At 39.7% G+C, this 26,569-nt stretch overlaps 2 protein-coding genes across 4 annotated transcripts in view; both read left to right on the top strand.

The window, feature by feature from the left end:
- The first annotated feature begins 6,504 nt into the window (after positions 1 to 6,504).
- The window catches only part of LOC110152877 (cytochrome P450 2C19-like), a 53,533-nt gene continuing 33,468 nt past the window's right edge, over positions 6,505 to 26,569 (top strand). Inside the window, exons 1-4 of one of the 3 annotated variants that reach the window (XM_070464101.1) lie at positions 6,505 to 7,083; positions 8,257 to 8,419; positions 8,591 to 8,740; positions 25,695 to 25,855. In XM_070464101.1, coding sequence (XP_070320202.1) covers positions 6,916 to 7,083; positions 8,257 to 8,419; positions 8,591 to 8,740; positions 25,695 to 25,855 — 642 coding nt within the window. In that variant the 5' untranslated portion in view covers positions 6,505 to 6,915. Of the gene's footprint in view, positions 7,084 to 8,256; positions 8,424 to 8,590; positions 8,741 to 25,694; positions 25,856 to 26,569 lie in introns of those variants that run through there. The other 2 variants (XR_011486470.1, XM_070464102.1) reach the window with 2 other exon arrangements.
- On the top strand, positions 23,338 to 24,417 carry LOC110152874 (GTP-binding nuclear protein Ran). Its single transcript, XM_070464105.1, has one exon. It carries the CDS (start codon positions 23,387 to 23,389, stop codon positions 24,035 to 24,037), a length of 651 nt encoding a protein of 216 aa, XP_070320206.1. The 5' UTR covers positions 23,338 to 23,386; the 3' UTR covers positions 24,038 to 24,417.

The following is a 26,569-nucleotide window of genomic DNA, read 5'->3' as shown; positions in this document are numbered from 1 at the left end:
ATTGAGTGGAGAAATTATTTGCAAAAGATGTATCTGATGAAGGATCATAATCCAAAATGCACAAAGAACTCTTAAAATTCAACGATAGAAATATAACAATCTGATTTTAAAATGGGCAAATCAGAAACAGGCACATAAAAAACAAACCAAATGGAAAAGGGTGTGGTGGAGGGATAAATCAGTAGTTTGAGATTAGCAGGTACAAACTAATATTTCTGTATAAAACAGATGAATAACAAGGTCCTATTGTATAGCACAGGGAATTATTTTCAATACCCTGTAACCATAATGGAAAAGTGTATGAAAAAGATATATGTCTCTCTCTGAATCATTTTGCTGTACACTAGAAACTAATACAGCATTGTTTATCAACTATAATTCAATAAAAATAAAAATAATAGGACCCACCCTAAAAATGGCAAGAATATATAGACATGGCAAATAAGCATGTGAAAAATGCTCAACATCATATATCATTAGACACTTGCAGAGGAAAACAGCAATTAGACACCACTACAGAATGGCCAAAGTTCAGACCATTGATGAAACCAAATATTGGCAAGCATGTGGAGCAACAGGGACTCTCAGTCATTGTTGGTGGGAATGCAAGCAGTACAGCCACTTTGGAAGACAGTTGACAGGTTTCTTAGAAAACTAAACACATGTTTACCATATGATTCAGCAATCACATTCCTTGGTATACCAATGAGTTGAAAACTTATGTTTGCATAAAAACCTGCACATGAATGTTTGTAGTTGTTTTATTTATAATTACCATAAAATAAATTCTATTAATTAAAAAGAAAGATGTGCATCCACAATTATAGCTGAAGTCAGGTTTGTATTGGTGTATGACAATGAAGATCTTAATGCTGGTCATTTGGACAGCAGCAGGAATGTTACTTAATGTGAGATGTCACTCAAACTGGGAGCTGGAAGAATGGGATTCTAATGCAAGGCCTTGTACTGAGGCAATGAGGACACTATGTCTCACTGTAATTAACTGCTCATCAGAAAAGTAAATTAGACTAACTGATCTCAGAAATCCCTTCAGTATTTAAATTATCTTTGACTCTTTCATTCTATGAAAAGCAATGAGCTTCATCAGAAGGAAAGTGGAGCAGAGCAGGCACTTTGTTGTTCAGTCACTAAGTTGTGTCTGACTCTGTGACTCCATGAAGTTCAATCACACTCACACTGATTTCTCAAAAAATTAAAACAGCTGCTCTAAAACAAGTGATTGAACTTATTTCACCTGATATTAGCTGGCTTGTCTTTTAGAGCATAGGGCTGTGTGAGGTAGGTAACAAATTACTGCTTTTTTTGTAGGAAATAAAGGTTACACTGAGTCTTGTTGTTCAGTTGCTAAGTTGTGTCCGACTCTTTGTGATGCCATGGACTGCAGCATGCCAGGCTTTCCTGTCCTTCACCATCTCCTGGAGTTTGCTCAAACTCATGTCCATTCAGTCAGTGATGCCATCCAATCATCTAATGACTTGCTAGAGTATGAAGGTTACAAAATTAAACTTGTCTGACTCTGATTTTAATGAACTGGTGCAGTAATCATTAACTCACTTGATATATGTGGAAAGTCATTGACTAGGATGAGTCAGAATATTGAATCATGGTACATATGCAGTAGGTGTGGTGACCCTGGTGAACTGAGTGTTTACTTACAAGGAGGCATGCCTGACTCAGGAGATGTGAATTCCAGGCTTAGCTCTACAACCTGCAGGTGCTGTGTCTTTGGCACAGGAATTGAATCTCGAAGTCCCATCATAAAAAGGGAAATAATTTTATCCTTGGGAAAGGTAATTGAGAGAATCATAAGAGATAAAATGGTGTTAAATTCTCTGTTACATGAACTCATGTAAACCTGAGGAATAAAGTATTTTTTTTTTTAGGAATAAAGTATTTTGTATTTAGGTCTTTACAAACACTTATTTTTTTCTTACTAAAAGAGCTTAGGAATAACTTCACTAATCAGTTTTGAACAAATATAATGATATGTTGTAGAACTCCTGTTTGTGAAGCATTGTCATTAGTGTTCTAGTGTTAACCTTTCCAGTGATATTTAGATCTTCATGACCACTAACTGTCATCACCTTTTCAGGTCTACATGTACTGGTACTGTGGGTCTGTTTAATGAAGTCTCTGCCTCCCATTCCCCACCAAATCCATACCTGTTGTTCTGTGTACAATCTCCCTTCCCTGCTGTTGATCACAGATTGAAATTATAATGGAGTAATCAGAGTTCAGACATATATAAATGGAGTCAGGCAGCCATTGGGAATCTGGTCTCGGACGTGTCTTTGCACCACTGAAAACCTGACATTTTTTTGACCTGGCCTAGATCCAAAGACAGGTCTAACCCTATTCAGAGCAACACCTGCCAGCTTCACTCTTGTAGTCTCAAGGTCTCCCCTTTCAACTACGCAGCCATTTTGGACCCCAGTTTATCCATATTTAATAGGAACCCTTACTTGCCAGATCCAATTATACTTCTTAAAACACTTATGTAATTTTGCTGGTTTTGCCCTTATAAGCCTCACCCATTTTGCAGTCCAGTGGGGCACAATTCAACCGCTTCTTGAGTCTGTCTCATGTCACAGTCTTAACAAAACCCCAATAAACATCATTTTATTTCAGTCAGGTCTTTTCTAAAATTTTGGTTAACACTGTGTATACTTCATTTCATTTTTTTCTTATTTTGATAAAGACAGACTTCAAAAGGCAACAGAAGCAGTTGTATCTCGAGGCAACTGGGAGGCTTGAGCCATAATTTCTCAAGCCTTCCCCACTAAGTTCTCAGAAATTGGCTCTTCCCTCAGTTGACTGAGTAAGTTTTACCTCTTTGGTGAGGGACAGGGGAGAATCCCTATTTTTGATTTCTTCTCTTGAGAATCTGTGAGTCTTTTTCCTTGGAGTTCAGGGACATCTGTATATTGTGAAGCCTATTATTTTGTGAGCAATCAGGTGCATATTCAGAGTAACATTTTGAGGGTTTGATTTTGTTTTTCTGAAATATTCTTGAGGCAGCTGTGGTATATATGAGAGCGTCACAGTGGACGTCAGAAGATCTCAGTTTAAATCCTGCTGCTGCTTCTGCTAAGTCACTTCAGTAGTGTCCAACTCTGTGCAATACCATAGACGGCAGCCCACCAGGCTCCCCCGTCCCTGGGATTCTCCAGGCAAGAATGCTGGAGTGGTTTGCCATTTCCCTCTCCAATGCGTGAAAGTGAAAAGTGAAAGTGAAGTCGATCAGTCGTGTCCGACTCTTAGCGACCCCATGGACTGCAGCCTACCAGGCTCCTCTGTCCATGGGTTTTCCAGGCAAGAGTACTGGAGTGGGATGCCATTGCCTTCTCTGGTTTAAATCTGAGTCTTATTAATTATTAGGTTGGTGCAAAAGTAACTTTGCCATTTGATACTGGAATAAATTCTTAAATGTGGGGAATCAAACTTGGGTCTCCTGCGTTGCAGGCAGATTCTTTACATTTGAGCCACCAGGGAAGCCCCTGTTATGTTATACATCATTTTAGTGCACATTTCTTGTTTTGTGTTTTTTGCCAATGACTTATCACTTGTGTTTATTTTATTTTATTTTAGACTAGGGAAATGATGTTAGACAAAAAGCAAATTCAAGCAATTTTCTTATTTGAGTTCAAAATGGGTCATAAAGCAGCAGAGACAACTCACAACATCAACAATGCATTTGGCCTAGGAACTGCTAACAAACGTACAGTGCAGTGGTGGTTCAAGAAGTTTTGCAAAGAAGACAAGTCTTGAAGATGAAGAGCACAGTGGCCAGCCATCAGAAGTTGACAATGACCAACTGAGAGGATCATCAAAGCTGATCCTCTTAAAACTACATGAGAAGTTGCTGAAGAACTCAACATTGACCATTCTATGGTCATTTGGCATTTGAAGCAAACTGGAAAGGTGAAAAAGCTCAATAAGTGGGTGCCTCATGAGCTGACTGAAAATAAAAAAGTGTCATTTTAAAGTGTCATCTTCTCTTATTCTGTTCTGTTCCATTCTATTTATGTTCGCTCTGTCATGACCAACTCTTTGCAACCCCATGAACTGTATCCCACCAGACTCATGTGTCCATGGAATTCTCTAGGCAAGAATACTGGAGTGGGTTGCCATTTCCTTTTTAGGGGATCTTCCTGAACCAGGAGTCGAACCTGGCTCTCCTGCACTGCAGGTGAATTCTTTACCATTTTAGCCTTCAGAACTACACAACAGCAGTGAAACATTCCTTGATCAGATTATAACATGCAATGAAAAGTGGATTTTGTATGAGAACTGGCAATGACCAGCTCAGTGTTTGGACCAAGTAGAAGCTCTGAAACACTTCCTAAAGCCAAACTTACACCAAAAAAAAGGTCATGGTCACTGTTTGGTGGTCTGCTGATCCACTACAGCTTTCTGAATCCCAGTGAAACCATTACATCTGAGAAGTATGCTCAGCAAATCAATGAGATGCACTGAAAACTGCAACTCCTTTATCCAACATTGGTCAACAGAAAGGGCCCAGTTCTCCATGACAATGCCTTACCACATGTTGTACAACGAACACTTCAAAAGTTGAACAAATTGGGCTGCAAAGTTTTACCTTGTCTACCATATTCACCTGACCTGTTGCCAACTGACTACTGCTTCTTCAAGTGTTTGGACAGCTTTTTTCAGGGAAACCGCTTCCATAACCAGGATGCGGAAAATGCTTTCCAAGAGTTCATTGAATCCCAAAGCATGGATTTTTATGCTACAGGAATAAACAAACTTATTTCTCATTGGCAAAAAAATGTGTTGATTGTAATGGTTTCTAAATAAAGATGTGTTTGAGCCTAGTTATAAGGATTTAAAATTCATGGTCCAAAACCACAATTTTGTTTGCACCAACCTAATATGACCTTTATGACACTGGCCATTTCTAATCACCCAGAATCTTCCTTTCCCATACTGAAAATTATAAAATTACCATCTCTACCTTTCAATGTTTAATTTTTGGTGGAGTAGACTTGAGATTTCAAGGTAAAAGTCATGTAGATTTACTTATATAATTATTTGATATATCTTTGGTCTTTTGAGATGTTTGAATTATGTTAGTATTAATGACAATGGTGATCTGGTTGAAATCCAAGAGGTATTTGATTGAGGTTTGTTATGACTGCAGCCCAGGAGACACAGATCCAAGAAGCAGTTAAATTGTATTCCACCAGACTACAACATGGGAAATTTATAAATGCAAAAAACTGCAAGGGTACATACGTTTCTTGTGAAGAATTAGAATTGTTTGTATACTTATGGCTGATGCATGTTGATGTATGGCAGAAACCAACACAATATTAAAAAGCAGTTAGCCTTCAATTAAGAATAAATTTAAAAAGAATTAGAATTGTAGATGACAAGATGTAAGGATACTTGTCAGCAAGAATTTTGGAGGGGGGGGTTCAAAATAGTTACATAGTTGTGAAGGGGGTGGGGAATTTTGAAAACACAAAATTGTAGCAAGCACCTGGTAGCAGATTCTGTTTTGAAATGGTTGGTGGAGTCCTTGAGTTTGACACAGTTGGCAATTCAAGTTCTTAGTAATGCAGGAACTTATCTAAACACACTCATAATGACTGTGTAGCTTCATTTTGGATGCCTGAACCACAGTTACTGCATTTTGATTTTTAAGTGATCTTAAATATGTCATCATTACCTATTTTATGTATAGGCAAATGTAATATCAGTAAGTACATTAAAATATTTTAAAATCTTTCAAATTCAAGGACAGACTATTCTGGTGCTGGATATAGTATTACAAGATAAACATAAAAAAATAAAATTAAAAAGGCACAAGAAGAGACATTACTTTGCCAACAAAGGTCCATCTATTCAAAGCTATGGTTTTTCCAGTAGTCATGTATGGATGTGAGTAAAGAAAGCTGAGTGCTGAAGGATTGATGCCTTTGAACTGTGGTATTGGAGAAGACTCTTGAGAGTTTCTTGGACTGCCAGGAGATCAACCCAGTTCATCCTAAAGGAAATCAGTCCTGAATATTCACTGGAAAAAGTGAGGCTGAAGCTGAAACTCCAATACTTTGGCCACTTGATGTGAAGAACTGATTCATTGGAAAAGACCCTGATGCTGGGAAAGATTGAAGGCAGGAGGAGAAGGGGATGACAGAGGATGAGATAGTTGGATGGCATCACTGACTTGATGGACTTGAGTTTGAGCAAGCTCCAGGAGCTGGTAATGGATAGGAAAGCCTGGCATGCTGCAGTCTATGGGGCTGAAGAGTCAGACATGACTGAGCAACTGAACTGAACTGAACTGAAGATAAACTGATTGTCCTCGGTATGAGATATCTCCAACTGGTCATTGATTTGAATCCACAGTTAGGAGCCTTTTTTTTTTTTTTTTTTAAATTAGCCACAACTGGACCCAATCCCAGGGCTTCCCAGGTGGTGCTAGTGGTAAAGAACCCACTGCCAATGCAGGAGACATAAGAGACATGGGTTTGATCCCTGGGTTGGGAAGATCCCCTGGAGGAGGGCCTGGCAACCCACTCCAGTATTCTTGCCTGGAGAATTCCCTAAACAGAGGAGCCTGGTGACTTACAGTTCATAGGTCACAAAGAGTCAGATATGAGTGAACTGACTTGGCATGCACTTATGGGCCCAATCCCAGTACAACTAAACCAGCTAGACTGGAATTTCCAGAGTGATCATTGGACACAGAGAAAATAAGATTAAAGCACAATTTATTTTTATTATTGGGGCAAAGTCTACTCATAATAGAGTGCAAAGTGGATGTAATTGATTGGTCTGTTTATATTGTAGAGGCCCAAGTTGAATTGACAGGGATTGTTATAAAAGCTTTCAGGCTCACAGTCGTCTGAGTAAGAAGAGAAGGCGTCAATGGATCTGGCTGTGGCCCTGGTGCTCTGTCTCTCCTGTCTGCTTCTCCTCTCACTCTGGAAACAGAGCTCTGGGAATGGGAAGCTCCCACCGGGCCCCACTCCTCTCCCGATTCTTGGAAACATCCTACAGTTAGATGTTAAGAACATCAGCAAATCTTTAACCAGTGTAAGTAGATTTTATGCTTCTCCAGGGTCTTGCAAATGGTAAGTAAGTTAAGCCTAATTATGAAGCTAACACATATATTTCCATGCGCACACTGTCAAAATATGTAAATGTGAAGCAAATTACTTCCTGTAAATTTTGACACTTTTCTTGCCCTTTCAGGTATGTCATTGTCATAAATAGAGGAAAAAGGAATGTGTTTTGTGAGTAGAGAAACACTTAGCTCTTTGTATGGTAAAATGAAAATAATAAAGTATTTAAAGCTGGGAGTGTTGCCTCCCTCCTTTGTTTCACAGCCATTTGCTATGATTTGGGGCCGAAGGTAAACTGCGTTTTGTGATTCCAGAAGTCTTATACTACATAAGCTGCGTGTTTTGTTCAGAGAGTCAGGAAAATATAACTTTTTTTGCAAAAGGGCATTGTGCCTGATGTAGAGGAATTGACCTGGGATGAGGACAAGCATGAGTGATTGAAAGAAAGAAGTCATCACTCAGGAATCTGCAGGAAGCTGTTGTCTGTATCCTGTGAATGCTGCAGGGTGCAAGATGTTGTTCTTCCATGAGATGCTGTCTCTCCAAGCACTGCCTCTACGATGTTGCCTCTCTTTCTGTATTAGTCTTACCAGTGGATCTCAAACGAGGGTGGGAATTATCAGAATTTATTTTTTGAAATGATAAATTTCTAGTATTCATCATAGGGCTATAGAATCAGAATTTTAAGGACTGCTGTGTGAGTGATTCTGAAACACTTGGCTGGCTGATGGTTTAAAGCTGGGCTTTGAGGACTGCTACATTCCTCTCAAGGATCAGAGGGTGATTATGAAGATCTTCAAATTGGATTCCTATGTATATTAGCCCTGGGATGCTGGAAATGCACCAGAATTCCCCGACCTCAGTCTCCTTATTTATAGTGGGGCAAGTAAAGCTGCTGAAAGTGTTGATTTGAGGATTAATTTAATCTGTGTACCAGTTATTTGGACCATTATCCAGGATGTCAGGTCATCCATAAGTGGAAACTGTAACAATCACCGTCATACTTAAGAATTGAATTGAGAAGTATTTTAGGCTATGTGGCAGAATAAAAACATAATAGTAGGATGATAACACATTCTGTATCAGGAACAATATATTATCAAGTATTGACTTCTTTTGCTATTACATGCATTTCCATTCCCAGCTCTCAAAAGTCTACGGCCCTGTGTTCACTGTGTATTTTGGAATGAAGCCCACAGTAGTCTTGCATGGATATGAAGCGGTGAAGGAAGCTCTGATTGATTTGGGAGAGGAGTTTTCTAGAAGAGGCAGTTTCCCAGTGATTGAAAGAATTACTAAGGGATATGGTAGGTGTGTATTTGCACATGTTCAGCTTTGATAATGGGTAGGGGTGGTCAGGTGAAAAACAGGAATTTCAAGAGCCCCCCAGCAGAGCTTGCTCGTCTCGGTCTCCCAAGTGTCAGTTCACTCCTCCTTCCTTAGGACTTCCCTCCTAGTTCTGTTTCTCCTCCCATCAGGAGTCGTATTCAGCAACGGGAACTTATGGAAGGAGACCCGGCGCTTCTCTCTCATGACCCTGCGGAATTTCGGGATGGGGAAGAGGAGCATTGAGGACCGGGTTCAAGAGGAAGCTCGCTGTCTGGTGGAGGAGTTGAGAAAAACCAATGGTGGGTGATGCTGTGCTCTGTAACTCTGACTTTAGCAGCCTTCTCTCTCTCGGTGATGCCCTTAGCAACATTTTGGGGCAGCCACATCTTTCCTATGGGTGGTGGTTGTCAGTCTTACAGATGGACGGGGGGAGGGTGTGAAGCACAGACAGCCAGGGGAGCTTTTGTATATCTGTGATTGCCATGTGTGTCATGATTGTCCCATGATGGTACACACAGTGTGGGTATAAATGTGTTTTAATAATACTCTTTCCTGAGGTTTGTGTTCAATTCAGAAATCACAAAGGATAGTTTTGAGTCTTTTCCTAAAAAAGAAAACAATGTCTTTCCTGTAGCATTAAAGTGGGTTATCTATTCCAGAGCTTTTTACCAGGGAATACTTGTTAACTGGACAGGGTGAGAATGACCCTTATGAGTCATGAAACAGTGACATTTATGTTCATTTAACTGGATAGTTTTTATACATACAGCCTCACAGACGTGTCTGAGAGTCACTTCAGGGCCCAAGGCTACAATTCTGGCAAAATAGTAATGACATTTAGGGATTTTAATTGTTTAGGTATGTCTTAATGCCGCTCTCAATTGTATAAATGCAGCACTTAAAAAAAATAACTTCACTGTGTATTTGCCTTTACCACTGAGCTTTCTCCATTGTAATTTTCCCATTTCTAGTTGTGGCTTTTTCTTTTCTCTTAGAGAAGTCTTTTTACTATTTCTTGTAAAGCTGATTTGGTGATGCTGAAGTCTTTTAGCTTTTGCTTGTCTGTAAAATTTGATGTCTTTATCGAATCTGATTGAGAACCTTCTGAGTAGAGCATTCTTGGTTGTTGATTTTTGCTTTCAATCACTTAAAAATTTTTAAGTGTGTCATGCCAGTTTCTTCTGGCCTGCAGAATTTCTGTTGAAAAGTCAGCTGATTGTGTAATGGGAATTTCCTTACATGTAACTTGTTAATTCTCCCTTGCTGCTTTGAATCTCTCTTTAATTGTTTGACATTTTAATTACAATGCATCGTGGATATGTTCTCTGCCGCTTTATCATTCTCTTCTTCTCCTGGAACCCCTATAATGTGATTGTCAGAGTCTCTTAAAGTGCCCTCATTTCTTTTCATGCTTTTTTCTGTTCCTTATCAGTGATTTCTGCTACTCTGTCTTCCACCACAGTGATCCATTCCTCCATTTCATTTAGTCTATTCTTGATTCCTTCTAGCGTATTTTTCATGTCAGTTATTATATTCTTCATCTCTGTTTGGTTGTCCTTTATATTTTTCAATTCTTTGTAAAAAACTACTAACTTCTTGCTTAGTGTATCCATTCTTCTCTAAAGTTCTTTGATCATCTTTTTTCTTTTTTTTCTAGGTGAGTCATGTGGCATGTGTGATCTTAGTTCCCTGACCAGGAATCAAACCCATGCCTTCTACAGTGGAAGCACAAGTTCATAACCACTGGATCACCAGAGAATCTCTGATCATCTTATTGATCATTACCCTGAACTCTTTCTTGAGTAGATTATATATCTCCACTTCAGTTTGGAACATGTTCTTCTGTTGCCCCATTTTTTGTCCCTAACTTGCTGTTTTCATTTCTGTGTATCTGGTAGGTTGGTTATAATTCCTGACCTTGGAGAAATGATGTTTTGTAGGAGATGTCCAATGTGTCCCAACAACACACTGCCCACTCATCATTAGAGCTATATTCCTCAGGATTTTCCCCCATGTGGGCTGCTTGTCTTTCTGTTGTGGGCTGAGTACTGTAGGCAACATGGTAGTCTTGGTTGACCTCGGTCAGATTGGTTGACTGTTCCTGCCTTGTACAGAGGCTGCCAGTTGCTGGTTGGCCATGCTATTCCTAGAAGCTGCTGATTGTAGAACCCTGGGGCATTCCAGAGGTAGTGTTGGTTCACTGGTGGGTGGAGTCAGGGTTCATGAGATCCAAGGATTGGTGCCTGACCACTGGAAGGTGAAGCCAGGTGCTGTGTCACATGCTGGCCCAGGAGAGCAGAGTCAGGTCCTGGGATTTGCCTAGGGGCCCAAGGATTCCAGAATTGGTATGGGACCATTGGTTGGTGAGACTGGTTCCTGACACAACAGACTGTGGGTTCTGGGGTATTCAGAAGCTTGTGTTGGCCTGCTGGTTTTTGAGGCTGGGGCAACAGGGGCTTGCCTTTTAGAATTGGGTGGGTTGGGTCCACAATCTGCAGGGCTCCTGTTATTCTGGGGCTGGTGTCTGTCCACCAGTGGGTGAGGCTGGTGCTGAGTCTAGGCTAGGCTAAATGGTGGGCGGGTCTGAAGTCTAGCAGGTCTCAGGTTGGTGCTGGTCTGATGACGACTGGGCTGGTCCACAGACTATAGGCCTGTGGTAGTCCTGTGACTGGTGTCCACTCATGGTGCAAGAGGCTGGTCACAAAACTAGGGCAGGCCTATGGGTTGGCAGGGCCAGGCCTAGCTGGTGCTGTTGCATGCATGTGTGCTCAGTTGTGTCCAACTCTTTGCAGTCCCATAGACTGTAGCCCTCCAGGCTCCTCCATCCATGGAATTTTCTAAGCAAGAATACTGAAGCGGTTTGCCATTTTCTTCTGCAGGTTGTCTTCCTGACCCAGGGATCAAACCTGTGTCTCTTGCATCTCCTGCATTGGCAGGCAGGTTCTTTACCAAGCTAAGCCACCATTAACCTACTGGTATGTGGACTGGGTCTGCATGCTGTGGGGCTGTCAAATTGTCCCGGATTTCTTATCCACATCCTAATGGTGAGGCTTGTCTGATGAGAGCAGGCTTGCTGGTGGGTGAGGCTGGGGATTCTGCCACTGGTGTCTGCCAGTGGTGTTTTGAGCTGAGTCCTTTGTTCTCTGATTGTAGGGCCCTGGGATTCCTGGGTCTAGTGCCTGTGCAATGCTGCTTAGAGCTGAGTCCTGGTCCTCTGGTGGACAGGGCTGTGTACAGGGGTGTTGTGAAGTCAGAGAATCTCAAGGCAGCCTCTCTGCTGGTGGGTAGGGCTATGTCCCCATTCAGTTAGCTGCTTGGCCTTGGGCAAGTACTGGTGCCTACAGGCTCTTGGGAGGTAGGAGGGGGCTGGGTCGTGATGCTAAGCCAGAGGGAATATTCCAAAATGGCATTTGCCAGCGCCAGTGTCTATGTGGCAGAACAAGTTCCCCAAAATGGCTCCTACCACTATTTATGGCCCCAGGGTGAGCCTCAGGTGCCTCCTGCCTCTCTGGGAGGCTCTTTGAGATCAGCAGGTGGGTCTGACCCAGACTTCTTTCAAATGAATGCTTCTATTCTGGGTACACAGCATGTGAGATTTTGTATGTCCTCTTCATGAGTGAAGTTTCTATCTCCTTAGCCCCCTGGGGCAGCTGAACGTAAGCCCCACTGGCCTTCAAAGCCAAACATTCTGGGGGTTCATCTTCCTGTTGTAGGACCATCAGGCTGGGGAGCCCATTGTGGGGCCCAGACAACTCAGTTCTTGAGGACAATCTCTGCAATTGTAATTTTTCTTGCCTTTGTGTGTCGCTTATGTGGGGGTGTGGTACTTCACTTCACACCTCCTACTCATCTCCTTGTGGTTTCTTTATATCTTTAGTTGTTTAAGATCTTTTCTGGTGGGTTCTGGCTTTTTTCATTGCTGGTTCTTCTGTATATTGTTGTAGTTTTGGGGTGCCCATGAGAGGAGGTGAGCTCAGGATCTTCCTGCTCTGCCATCTTTGCCAATCTCCCCCCACATTTCTTTTTTTTTCCATTTAATTTTATTAGTTGGAGGCTAATTACTTTACAATATTGTAGTGGTTTTTGCCATACATTGACATGAATCAGCCATGGATTTACATGTGCTCCCCATCCCGATCCCCCCTCCCACCTCCCTCTCCATCCCATCTCTCTGGGTCTTCCCAGTGCACCAGCCCTGAGCACTTGTCTCATGCATCCAACCTGGGCTGGTGATCTGTTTCACCCTTGATAGTATACTTCTTTCAACGCTATTCTCTCAGAACATCCCACCCTCACCTTCTCCCACAGAGTATAAAAGTCTGTTCTGTACATCTGTGTCTCTTTTACTGTTTTGCATATAGGTTTATTGTTACCATCTTTTAAAATTCCATATATATGCATTAGTATACTGTATTGGTCTTTATCTTTCTGGCTTACTTCACTCTGTATAATGGGCTCCAGTTTCATCCATCTCATTAGAACTGATTCAAATGAATTCTTTTAATGGCTGAGTAATATTCCATAGTGTATGTGTACCAGAGCTTTCTTTCCTTTTTTTTTTTTGTGGATTTCTTTTTTTCTTTTTCATTTATTTTTATTAGTTGGAGGCTAATTACTTTACAATGTTTAAGTGGGTTTTGTCATACATTGACATGAATCAGCCATGGAGTTACATGTATTCCCCATCCCAATCCCCCCTGCCACCTCCTTCTCCACCTGATTCCTCTGGGTCTTCTCAGTGCACCAGGCCCGAGCACTTGTCTCATGCATCCAACCGGGGCTGGTGATCTGTTTCACCTTAGATAATATACATGTTTCGATGCTGTTCTTTTGAAACATCCCATCCTCGCCTTCTCCCACAGAGTCCAAAAGTCTGTTCTGTACATCTGTGTCTCTTTTTCTGTTTTACATATAGGGTTATCATTACCATCTTTCTAAATTCCATATATATGTGTTAGTATGCTGTAATGTTCTTTATCTTTCTGGCTTACTTCACTCTGTATAATGGGCTCCAGTTTCATCTATCTAATTAGAACTGATTCAAATGAATTCTTTTTAACAGCTGAGTAATATTCCATGGTGCATATGTACCACAGCTTTCTTATCCATTCATCTGCTGATGGGATCTAGGTTGCCTCCATGTCCTGGCTATTATAAACAGTGCTGCAATGAACATTGGGGTACATGTGTCTCTTTCAGATCTGGTTTCCTTGGTGTGTATGCCTAGGAGTGGGATTGCTAGGTCATATGGCAGTTCTATTTCCAGTTTTTAAAGAAATCTCCACACTGTTCTCCATAGTGGCTGTACTAATTTGCATTCCCACCAACAGTGTAAGAGGGTTCCCTTTTCTCTACGCCCTCTCCAGCATTTATTGCTCGTAGACTTTTGGATAGCAGCCATTCTGACTGTCATGTAATGGATGGTATCTCAATGTGGTTTTGATTTGCATTTCTCTGATAATAATGAGTGATGTTGAGCATCTTTTCATGAGTTTGTTAACCATCTGTATGTCTTCTTTGGAGGAATATCTGTTTAGATCTTTGGCCCATTTTTTGATTGGGTCATTTATTTTTCTGGAATTGAGCTGCAGGAGTTGCTTGCATATTTTTGAGATTAATCCTTTGTCTGTTTCTTCATTTGCTATTATTTTCTCCCATTCTGAAGGCTGTCTTTTCATCTTGCTTATACTTTCTTTGTTGTGCAAAAGCTTTTAAGTTTCATTAGGTCCCATTTGTTTATTTTTCTTTTATTTCCAATATTCTGGGAGGTGGGTCATAGAGTATCTTGCTGTGATTTATGTTGGAGAGCGTTTTGCCTATGTTCTCCTCTAGGAGTTTTATAGTTTCTGTTCTTACATTTAGATCTTTAATCCATTTTGAGTTTATTTTTGTGTATGATGTTAGAAAGTGTTCTAGTTTCATTCTTTTACAAGTGGTTGACCAGTTTTCCCAGCACCACTTGTTAAAGAGGTTTTCTTTTTTTCCATTGTATATCCTTGCCTCCTTTGTCGAAGATAAGGTGTCCATAGGTACGTGGATTTATCTGGGTTTTCTATTCTGTTCCATTGATCTATGTTTCTGTCTTTGTGCCAGTACCATACTGTCTTGATGACTATGGCTTTGTTGTAGAGCCTGAAGTCAGGCAGGTTGATTCCTCCAGTTTCATTCTTCTTTCTCAGGATTGCTTTGGCTATTTGAGGTTTTTTTGTATTTCCATATAAATTGTGAAATTATTTGTTCTAGTTCTCTGAAAAATACCATTGGTAGCTTGATAGGGATTGCATTGAATCTGTAGATTGCTTTGGTTAGTATACTCATTTTCACTGTATTGATTCTTTCAATCCATGAACACGGTATATTTCTCCATCTGTTTGTGTCCTCTTTGATGTCTTTCATCAGTGTTTTATAGTTTTCCATGTATAGGTCTTTTGTTTCTTTAGGTAGATATACTCCTAAGTATTTTATTCTTTTTGTTGCAATGGTGAATGGTATTGTTTCCTTAATTTCTGTTTCTGTTTTCTCATTGTTAGTGTATAGGAATGCAAGGGATTTCTGTGTGTTAATTTTATATCCTGCAACTTTACTATATTCATTGATTAGCTCTAGTAATTTTCTGGTATAGTCTTTAGGGTTTTCTATGTAAAGGATCATGTCATCTGCAAACAGTGAGAATTTCACTTCTTCTTTTTCTATCTGGACTCCTTTTATTTCTTTTTCTGCTCTGATTGTCATGGCCAAAACTTCCAAAACTATGTTGAATAGTAGTGGTGAGAGTGGGCACCCTTGTCTTGTTCCTGGTTTCAGGGGAAATGCTTTCAATTTTTCACTATTGAGGATAATGTCTGCTATGGGTTTATCATATATAGCTTTTATTATGTTGAGGTATGTTCCTTCTATTCCTGCTTTCTGGAGAGTTTTTTTTTTTTAATTTTTTTTTTTTCCATTTATTTTTATTAGTTGGAGGCTAATTACTTTACAACATTGCAGTGGTTTTTGTCATACATTGAAATGAATTAGCCATGGATTTACATGTATTCCCCATCCCAGTTCCCCCTCCCACCCCCCTCTCCACCCCATCCCTCTGGGTCTTCCCAGTGCACCAGGCCCGAGCACTTGTCTCATGCATCCAACCTGGGCTGGTGATCTGTTTCACCATAGATATACATGTTTCGATGCTGTTCTCTTAAAACATCGCACCCTCGCCTTCTCCCACAGAGTCCACAAGTCTGTTCTATACATCTGAGTCTCTTTTTCTTTTTTTGCATATAGGGTTATCGTTACCATCTTTCTAAATTCCATATATATGTGTTAGTATACTGTAATGGTCTTTATCTTTCTGGCTTACTTCGCTCTGTATAATCGGCTCCAGTTTCATCCATCTCATTAGAACTGATTCAAATGAATTCTTTTAATGGCTGAGTAATATTTCATGGTGTATATGTACCACAGCTTCCTCATCCATTCATCTGCTGATGGGCATCTAGGTTGCTTCCATGTCCTGGCTATTATAAACAGTGCTGCGATGAACATTGGGGTGCATGTGTCTCTTTCAGATCTGGTTTCCTCAGTGTGTATGCCTAGAAGTGGTATTGCTGGGTCATATGGCAGTTCTATTTCCAGCTTTTTAAGGAATCTCCACACTGTTTTCCATAGTGGCTGTACTAATTTGCATTCCCACCAACAGTGTAAGAGGGTTCCCTTTTCTCCACACCCTCTCTGGAGAGTTTTAATCATAAATGGATGTTCAATTTTGTCAAAAGCTTTTTCTGCATCTGTTGAGATGATCATATGGTTTTTATCTTCAAGTTTGTTAATGTGGTGTATTACATTGATTGATTTGCAGATATTAAAGAATCCTTGCATTCCTGGGATAAAACCCACTTGGTCATGATGTATGATCTTTTTAATATGTTGTTTGATTCTGTTTGTTAGAATTTTGTTAAGGATTTTTGCATCTATGTTCATCAGTGATATTGGCCTGTAGTTTTCTTTTTTTGTGGCATGTTTGTCTGGGTTTGGAATTAGGGTGATGTGGCCTTATCGAATGAGTTTGGAAGTTTACCTTCTTCTGCAATTTTCTGGAAGAGTTTGAGTAAGATAGGTGTTAGCTGTTCTCTAAATTTTTGGTAGAATTAGGCTTGAAGCCATCTGGTCCTGTGCTTTTGTTTGCTGGAAGATTTCTGATTACAGTTTCGATTTCCTTGCTTGTGATGGGTCTGTTAAGATCTTCTATTTCTTCCTGGTTCAGTTTTGGAAAGTTATACTTTTCTAGGAATTTGTCCATTTCTTCCAAGTTGTCCATTTTATTGGCATAGAGCTGCTGGTAGTAGTCTCTTATGATCCTTTGAATTTCAGTGTTGTCTGTTGTGATCTCTCCATTTTCATTTCTAATTTTGTTGATTTGGTTCTTCTCCCTTTGTTTCTTAATGAGTCTTGCTAATGGTTTGTCAATTTTGTTTATCTTTTCAAAAAACCAGCTTTTAGCTTTATTGATTTTTGCTATGGTCTCTTTAGTTTCTTTTGCATTTATTTCCGCCCGAATTTTTAAGATTTCTTTCCTTCGACTAACCCTGGGGTTCTTCATTTCTTCCTTCTCTAGTTGCTTTAGGTGTAGAGCTAGGTTATTTATTTGACTTTTTTCTTGTTTCTTGAGGTAAGCCTGTAATGCTATGAACCTTCCCCTTAGCACTGCTTTTACAGTGTCCCATAGGTTTTGGGTTGTTGTGTTTTCATTTTCATTTGTTTCTATGCATATTTTGATTTCTTTTTTGATTTCTTCTATGATTTGTTGGTTATTCAGAAGCGTGTTATTTAGCCTCCATATGTTTGAATTTTTAATAGTTTTTTTCCTGCAATTGAGATCTAATCTTACTGCACTGTGGTCAGAAAAGATGACTGGAATGATTTCAGTTTTTTTGAATTTACCAAGGCTAGATTTATGGCCCAGGATGTGATCTATTCTGGAGAAGGTTCCATGTGCACTTGAGAAAAGGTGAAATTGATTGTTTTGGGGTGAAATATCCTATAGATATCAATTAGGTCTAGCTGGTCCATTGTGTCATTTAAAGTTTGTGTTTCCTTGTTAATTTTCTGTTTAGTTGATCTATCCATAGGTGTGAGTGGGGTATTAAAGTCTCCCACTATTATTGTGTTATTGTTAATTTCCCCTTTCATACTCATTAGCATTTGCCTTACATATTGCAGTGCTCCTATGTTGGGTGCGTATATATTTATAACTGCTATATCTTCTTCTTGGATTGATCGTTTGATCATTATGTAGTGTCCTTCTTTGTCTCTTTTCACAGCCTTTATTTTAAGGTGTATTTTATCTGATATGAGTATTGCGACACCTGCTTTCTTTAGGTCTCCATTTGCATGAAGTATTTTTTTTCCAGTCCTTCACTTTCAGTCTGTATGTGTCCCTTGTTTTGAGGTGGGTCTCTTGTAGACAGCATATATAGGGGTCTTGTTTTTGTATCCATTCAGCCAGTCTTTGTCTTTTGGTTGGGGCATTCAACCCATTTACATTTAAGATAATTATTGATAGATATGGTCCCGTTGTCATTTACTTTGTTGTTTTGGGTTCGTGTTTATACAACCTTTCTGTGTTTCCTATCTAGAGAAGATCCTTAACACTTGTTGAAGAGCTGGTTTGGTGGTGCTGAATTCTCTCAGCTTTTGTTTGTCTGTAAAGCTTTTCAATTCTCCTTCATATCTGAATGAGATCCTTGCTAGGTACAGTAATCTGGGTTGTAGGTTATTCTCTTTCATTACTCTAAGTATGTCCTGCCATTCCCTTCTGGCCTGAAAAGATTCTATTGATAGATAAGCTGTTATCCTTATGGGAATCCCTTTGTCTGTTATTTTTTGTTTCTCCCTTGCTGCTTTTAATATTTGTTCTTTGTGTTTGATTTTTGTTAATTTGATTACTATGTGTCTTGGGGTGTTTCGCCTTAGGTTTATCCTGTTTGGGACTCCCTGGGTTTCTTGGACCTATGTATCTATTTCCTTCCCCATTTTAGGGAAGTTTTCAGCTATTATCTCTTTGAGTATTTTCTCATGGCCTTCCTTTTTGTCTTCTTCTTCTGGGACTCCTATGATTCGAATGTTGGGGCATTTCACATTGTCCCAGAGGTTCCTGAGATTGTCCTCATTTCTTTTGATTCTTTTTTCTTTTTTCTTCTCTCCTTCATTTATTTCCACCATTTTATCTTCTACCTCACTTATACTATCTTCCGTCTCTGTTATTATACTGTTGGTTCCCTCCAGAGTGTTTTTGATCTCATTTATTGCATTATTCATTTTTAATTGACTCTTTTTTATTTCTTCTATGTCCTTGTTAAACATTTCTTATGTCTTCTCAATCCTTGTCTCCAGGCTTTTATCTGTAACTCCATTTTGTTTTCAAGATTTTGGATCATTTTTATTATCATTATTCTAAATTCTTTTCCAGGTAGATTCCCTATCTCCTCCTCTTTGTTTGGCTTGGTGGGCATCTTTCATGTTCCTTTACCTGTTGTGTATTTCTCTGCCTTTTCATCTTGTTGAGATTGCTGTGTTTGGAGTGGCCTTTCTGTATTCTGGTGGTCTGTGGTTCCTTTTTATTGTGGAGGTTTCTCCCAGTGGGTGGGGTTGGATGATTGGCTTGTCAAGGTTTCTTGGTTAGGGAAGCTTGCGTCGGTGTTCTGGTGCTTGGAACTGGATTTCTTCTCTCTGGGATGCAATGGAGTGTCCAGTAGTGAGTTTTGAGATGGGTCTGTGTGTTTGGTCTGAGTTTGGGCAGCCTGTATGTTGACGCTCAGGGCTATGTTCCTGCGTTGCTGGAGAATTTGCATGGTATGTCTTGCTATGGAACTTATTGGCTCTTGGGTGGTTGTTGGTTTCAGTGTAGGTATGTAGGCTTTTGGATGATCTCTTATTACTTAGTGTTCTGTGTAGCCAGGAGTTCTCTTGTGTTCTCAGATTTTGGGCTTAAATCTCCTGCCTCTGGCTTTCAGTCTCATTCTTCCAGTAGCCTCAAGGCTTCTCCAACTATACTGCACTGATAATAAAACTTCTACGTTAATGGTGAAAAGATTCTTCACTGTGAGGGACACCCAGAGAGGCTCACAGAATTACATGAAGAGGAGAGGGAGGAAGGAGATAGAGATGACCAGGAGGAGAAAAAGGGGGACTGAAGAGGAGAGAGACAAATCTATGCAGTATTCTGTTCCCTAAGTGTTCTCTGTGGCCCAGAACACCCACAGAGATTCACAGAATTGGATTTAGAAGAGAAGGTGGAGGGAGGAAATAGAGGTGATCTGGGGGAGAAAAAGGCAAGTCAAAAGGGGGAAAGAGTAATCATCACATCTTTGAGATCCTGATTCAGCTATTTTGCATGAAAACTCAAAAGTGGGACTGCTGGGTAACATGGTAATTTTCTTCTTATTCTTTGAGGAATGGCCATACTGCTTTTCATAGTAAATCATTTGACATTTTATCAAGTGTATATAAGGGTTCAATTTTTCAACTCCGTCATCAACACTTGTTATTTTTTCCTGTCTCTCTCTCCTTCCCTCCCTCCTTTCACCTTTTCTTTTTTTCTCTTTTGATAATGGCCATCCTAACAAATGTGAGGTGCTACTTCTTGCTTTTGATTTTCATTTTCTAATGTGTAGTTTAAATTCACACAGTTCTGGATATTTTTCTTTTTTGTAATGCAAATACCTGATGCTGTGATCACCAAGGCATCTGTTTCCGAACAGCATCCGTTTCAAAGGTGGTTATCTGAAATAAACACAAGCCAGCCAGGAGACTAAAGAACTCTTCCCACTGAGCCTCCTTTGTTCTTGGATGATTTCAATTACAAGCATTTTGGCTATTTTTTTTTTTTTTTTTATCTTTCAGTGCTTTGTATTTCCACTTTCTATGTCCTAAATTCACCCATAATGAGCCCTGTGCCCCAAATTTTACCCCAGTGAGAGCAGAACTCTGGGCCACTGTGTGAGTTGTCACTCTCTGTCTCTCTCCACTCACAACCTCACAGTGTGTTCCCAGGTGTGTTGGCAATATCCAGGTCTTGTTGGTAATAAAGTTTTATGTTTCAAAATTTCCTGATGGGTTTTTGCTGAAGGACTTCTTGCAGTCATAAAAAGAATCACAAGGTCTAGTTCGTCTATACCTTTGGTTATTGATAGGCTGAGACCAGCGCAAAATATGATGATTAACTTAATACTTTCATGTGATTTTCTGTTGCTGCTCAGTGTTCTGTTATTTGAACTTTATGAACCTCTTCTAGCATTTATTTTAAGACATGTCTTTGTTGTTATTTAGTTGCTAAGTCATGTCCAGCTCTTTTGAGACCCCATGGACTGTAGCCCACCAGGCTCCTCTGTCCATGGGATTTCCCAGGCAAGAATACTGGAGTGGGTCACCATTTCCTTCTCCAGGGGAATCTTCCCAACCCAGGGATGGAACCTGCATCTATCTCATGCATTGGCAGGCCAGTTCTTTACCCCTGAGGCACCAGGGAAGCCCTAAGACATGTCTAGTGTGGATTAACTCCTTCAACTTTTGTTTATTTGAGAAAGTGATTATTTGTCCTTTATTTTTGAAAAATTGTCTTGTCAGTAGAATATTCTTGGTTGGTACCTTTTTCTTTCCACGTTTTTAGTGTATCATCCCATTGCTTTCTAGCCTGCAATATTTTTGCTTAAAAATCAGTTGTTAGTATTATGATGGTTCTACTGTATCTGACATATCACTTGTCTTGTTGCTATCAAAATTCTCTCCTTGTTTCTGATTTTTGGAATTTGAGTATAATGTATCTCAGTGTGAGTTTCTTTTCTTCATCCAAGTTAGAATGTATTGGTCTTCTGGAATCTGTGTCAGTTTTTCACTCAGATGTAGGAAGTTTTTGCCATTATTTCTTCAAATAAGCTTTCTCTTTTCCAATAATGTGTATATGGACCCCCTTGTTGATGTCCCATAAGTCCCTTGTGTTTTCTTCACTCTTTTAAATATTTTTTTCCTTTTGTTCTTTTGAGTAATAGCAAATGACCCACCTTTGGGCAAAAATTTTATGTGACTTATTGTGTTCTTCAACTTGACAGATTTCAGCTGTTTTTAAGAAATGTATTCTGTTTCTTGATGTTCTCACTTGTCCATTGCATCATTTCCTTGAGTTTGTGGAGCCTCTGTATCACTTTTTTTTGGCCTCGCTGTGAGTCATGTGAGATCTTAGTTCCCAGACCAGGGATCGAACCAGTCATCTTGCATTGGAAGCACACCATCTTAACTACTGGGCCACTAGGAAAGTCCCTGCATCACTTTCTGATAAAAACTTTGTTTAGACAAGTGATATTACCCCATTTCTTTAGGATCAGTTTCTGGGATTTATTTTGTACATTGTTTAAGCCATTTTTCCTGCTTCTTTGGGTGCTTCATGACTTTATGTTTAGATTCATTAATTTGAAAAAATAGCTACCTCTTTCAGATTTTAGGGACCAGCTTTATATAGAGCAAAAACACTTAGCAAGCATCTTGGATGGAGATTCTGGGGCCCTCTGAAACCTGTTTCTTTTGGTGGCTGCAACTACTGTGGGCTTATGTGTAGAATTTCACAACTAGGAAAGCTTGCCAAGCTCATTCTCAGGAGCTAGTCCTCTCTTGCTCTCTTTGTTATCTGTCTGAACACTGAAAGTTCTGTGGTTCAACAGAGGCAAGCTCTTCCGTTTCTCAGTGGCATCCAAAAATCTGTAGGCTTCCCTTCAATGCCTTGAATCAGGTTAGACAGTTACCAGTCCTTTGAGTTGCCCTCCAAAAAACCAGGACACTGGATGAAACTCCACTCCTCCCCCCCATTAGAGGATGAGCCTCAAGTTTTGCACCTTCTTTAGACTGTGTCAGGCCATGCTGGTCACAGCAAATCACTTTTCTCACCCTCTATTCTCAGTGATTCCAGACATCCAGACTGCCAGTTCTGTCAGCACTCCAAGTGAGGCAGGGCAGAAACCGCTTCCTCAAGCAGCCCACTGCTGCATTGAATGCATGCTTCATCCGTCTCTTTCCTGGATTAATAACAACCTGGGGCATTCTTTTGCCTCAGCACTGAGTTTTTGCGGGGGAGGTGTTGATGCAGGTGAAGTGATATTGCACTTCTTATCAGTTTTATTTTATCTGTTTTCAGCTTCGTAGTGACCTATGGTATTGTGACTTCTTAAAAGTTTCTGGAAGTCTCATAAAGAAATTTTAATCCACATATCATTGCTAAACTGGTGTTTCTGTGGGGGAATGAAGGCTGGGACTTCCTCTTATACCATCATTCTGATGTCATTCCTTACTGTACTTTGACTCAAGTAATCCTAATCACATCTATATATGTGAATATTTTATCTCTCTTTATATAGTGAATTTAAAAAAAAGTTGATTTATTTATTTGACTTCTTCAGGCCTTAGGTGTGGCACGCAGAATCTTCACTGTGTCATGTGAAATCTTTCGCTGAAGCACAAGGGCTGCCCCGGGGCCTATGGGATCTTAGCTTCCCAACTAGGGATCGAACCTGTGTTCCTTGCATTACAAAGCAGATTCTCAACCACTGGACCACAAGGGAAGTGCCAGAATTTTCTTTGATTGTTTGATTGCACCAATTTTATTTTATAGATCTCCTACTAAAAAAGAAAACTTTTCCTCTAGTATAATTTCTTCATTGGAAATATAATAAACTTGATGTAAATGATGAAAAATTTAAATTTATCAAAGTTCAGTATTCTGTTGATGGGAAAACAGAAGACTAGCCCAGAGATCCACATAATGCAGCTTTGCTTAAATTAATTAATTTTTATGATCATTGGAAATGAAGGTCATTTAATTCTTAAGGAAGGAAAATTTTTTTAACTTTGAAATGACACATAAAGAAACTCCATTTGGAAACGGGCGCGGAGACGCTTCTGGAAGTAACATCGCGATGGCTGCCCAAGGAGAACCCCAAGTTCAGTTCAAACTTGTTTTGGTTGGTGATGGTGGTACTGGAAAAACTACATTCGTGAAGCGTCATCTGACTGGTGAATTTGAGAAGAAGTATGTAGCTACCTTGGGTGTTGAGGTCCATCCTCTTGTGTTCCATACCAACAGAGGACCTATTAAGTTCAATGTATGGGATACAGCTGGTCAGGAGAAATTTGGTGGACTGAGAGATGGCTATTATATACAAGCTCAGTGTGCCATTATAATGTTTGACGTAACATCAAGAGTTACTTACAAGAATGTGCCTAACTGGCATAGAGATCTGGTACGAGTGTGTGAGAACATCCCAATTGTGTTGTGTGGCAACAAAGTGGATATTAAGGACAGAAAGGTTAAGGCAAAGTCAATTGTCTTCCACCGAAAGAAGAATCTTCAGTACTATGACATTTCTGCCAAAAGTAACTACAACTTTGAAAAGCCCTTCCTCTGGCTTGCTAGAAAATTGATTGGAGACCCTAACTTGGAGTTTGTCGCCATGCCTGCTCTTGCCCCGCCAGAGGTGGTCATGGACCCAGCCTTGGCAGCACAGTACGAGCACGATTTAGAGGTTGCTCAGACAACTGCTCTCCCGGATGAAGATGATGACCTGTGAGAAAGTGAAGCTGGGGCCCAGCGTCAGAAGTCTAGTTTTATAGGCAACTGTCCTGTGATGTCAGTGGTGCAGCGTGTTTGCCACTTTATTATATAGCTAAGCAGAACATGTGCTTAATCTTTGGATGCTGAAGGAGATGGATGGGCTTTGGAGTGAATGTGGCAGTTTAAAAAAAAAAAACCTTCATTTTTTGGACCTGCATATTTAGGTGTTTTGGAACACAGTTGTTTCCTCCTTGAGTTTCAAATATAAGACTGCTATAGTCACATGACAATATTGAGAGGTGGAATCTTGTTTGTTACTGTCATTCCCATTCCTTTTCGTTTAGAATCAGAATAAAGTTGTATTTCAAATATCTAAAAAAAAAAAAAAAAAAGAAACTCCATTTGCCAATTAAACTTTTCTGGTTTCACTTCCCTGGGATTTATGTTTGATATAAAAATTATATTTTATATTTACTTTGGACAAAAAATCCAGTTCATAATAATTGTTCACTCATATTAGTTTTTCTTCTCATATAGCGTGGATTCTTCCTGCTTTTATACATTTACTTTTTCACATACACGAAGTCTACAATCTCTCTCTCTTTAGCTTCTTCATTGCTGATTCTGCAAATATTCATTATATATTTCTTTTCTCTTTCAAATATTCACTATATAAAAAACATTTGGAGGTCCCTAACTGTTCTCATTTTCCTATGTCAGTGTTTATGATACTCAGCACTGATAATGTTAGTAATTAAATGATATGAAAATGGTCTCTTCAGCATTTTCATCATTCACCTTTCAAATTAACAGATACCTTAGGTGAAAAAGATATAAGAAAAGGCAGTGAATATGATGAATTGAATTTATTTTAAGTTTTTTGGCTGTGCCATGTGGTGTGTGAGATCTTAGTTCCCTGACAAAGAATCCCATCTTTAAAGTGGAAGCATGGAGTTTTAACCACTGGATGGCCAGGGAAGTCCCTGGATTGATTAAAAAAAAAAATTATTTAAATACCATTTGCAGCAACATGGATGGACTTAGAGATTATCATACTGAATGAAGTAAGTCAGAATGACAAAGACAAATATATGATGTCAGTTGTATGTGGAATCTAAAATGTGACACAAATGAGTATATCTGTGAAAAACACAGACTCACAGACATAAAGAATAGACTTGCAGTTTCCAGCAGTGGGGGAGGGAAGGATTGGAAGTTTGGATTAGCAGAGGTAAACTATTATAAATATAATGGATAAACTACAGGATACTATTGCCTTGAACAGGGAACTATATTCAATATCCTGTGATAAGCCATAATGGAAAAAAATATGAAAAACTATATATATATATATATATATATATATATATATATGTATGTGTGTATAACTGAAACAATTTTCTGTGCAGTAGAAATTAATAATGTAAATAAACTATACATCAATACAATTTAAAGATAAATGAATAGATAAACCTTATTTAAATAGGTTAACATGGTCTTTCAGATTAAGGTAAAAGTGATGTGTCAATTTTTGATTTTGAATATTTTGCTGTTAAGGGATTTTGTACAAGAAATATTGATTTAAAGTTTCTAACAGTCTACATGTTGATTCAAAGATTAAGTGTTTCATGTGTATGTTTTAATGATGTGTTTAAATGTTTGTTATTCTTCAGGGTTGCCCTGTGATCCCACTTTCATCCTGGGCTGTGCTCCCTGCAATGTGATCTGCTCCATTATTTTCCAGAACCGTTTTGATTATAAAGATCAGACTTTTCTAAATCTATTGAAAACAATAAATGAAAATATCAAGATTCTGGGCTCTCCGTGGATGCAGGTGAGGCCAAGGGCCTTTCTTCTCGAGGAATCATTTATTCTCTTTTTCCCATGAGGTCCAGATCTCTCTATACACCAAGCTCTGAGGTGAAATTGTGAAGAGCACAGTCCTGCCCAGAGCTTAGCATCATGGAGTGCTCGTCTGGGGCTGCTGGCTGAGCCCTTTCATGTTAGACAGGAAGATGCTGCTGCTGCTGCTGCTCAGTCACTTCAGTCGTGTCCGACTCCGTGTGACCCCATAGACGGCAGCCCACCAGGCTCCCCATCCCTGGGATTCTCCAGGCAAGAACACTGGAGCGGGTTGCCATTTCCTTCTCCAATGTGTGAAAGAGAAAAGTGAAAGTGAAGTTGCTCAGTCGTGTCCAACTCTTGGTGACCCCATGGACCGCAGCCTACCAGTCTCCTCCATCCATGGGATTTTCCAGGCATGAGAACTGGAGTGGGGCGCCATTGCCTTTTCCGAGACAGGAAAATACATGCCTGCAATTCAGTCCTGTTGACACTGTTCAGTGGTTTTTCTACCAATTTTAAAAGCCCAGTTTCCATAAACTACTTTGGTAACATCCTCAAAGCATGCCCACAGCAATAGAAGGAATTCCAGGCCCTTCTGGAAAGGCTTCCATTACTCACAAGTCTTGCCATTCAGTCTCCACCTAGTTACTACTTAACCACCTTAGTTGGCAGAAATATCTGCATTTAGGAAGCAGGAGAATAT

The sequence above is a fragment of the Odocoileus virginianus genome, unplaced genomic scaffold, assembly GCF_023699985.2.
Source record: "Odocoileus virginianus isolate 20LAN1187 ecotype Illinois unplaced genomic scaffold, Ovbor_1.2 Unplaced_Contig_15, whole genome shotgun sequence".
Lineage (NCBI taxonomy): Eukaryota > Metazoa > Chordata > Mammalia > Artiodactyla > Cervidae > Odocoileus > Odocoileus virginianus.
Note: the sequence above shows the minus strand (reverse complement) of the source record. Positions and strands in the feature narration are given on the sequence as shown.

Excerpts from the sequence above, each read along its gene's own strand:
- LOC110152874 (XM_070464105.1), top strand. The coding sequence starts at position 23,387 with ATGGCTGCCCAAGGAGAACCCCAAGTTCAGTTCAAACTTGTTTTGGTT.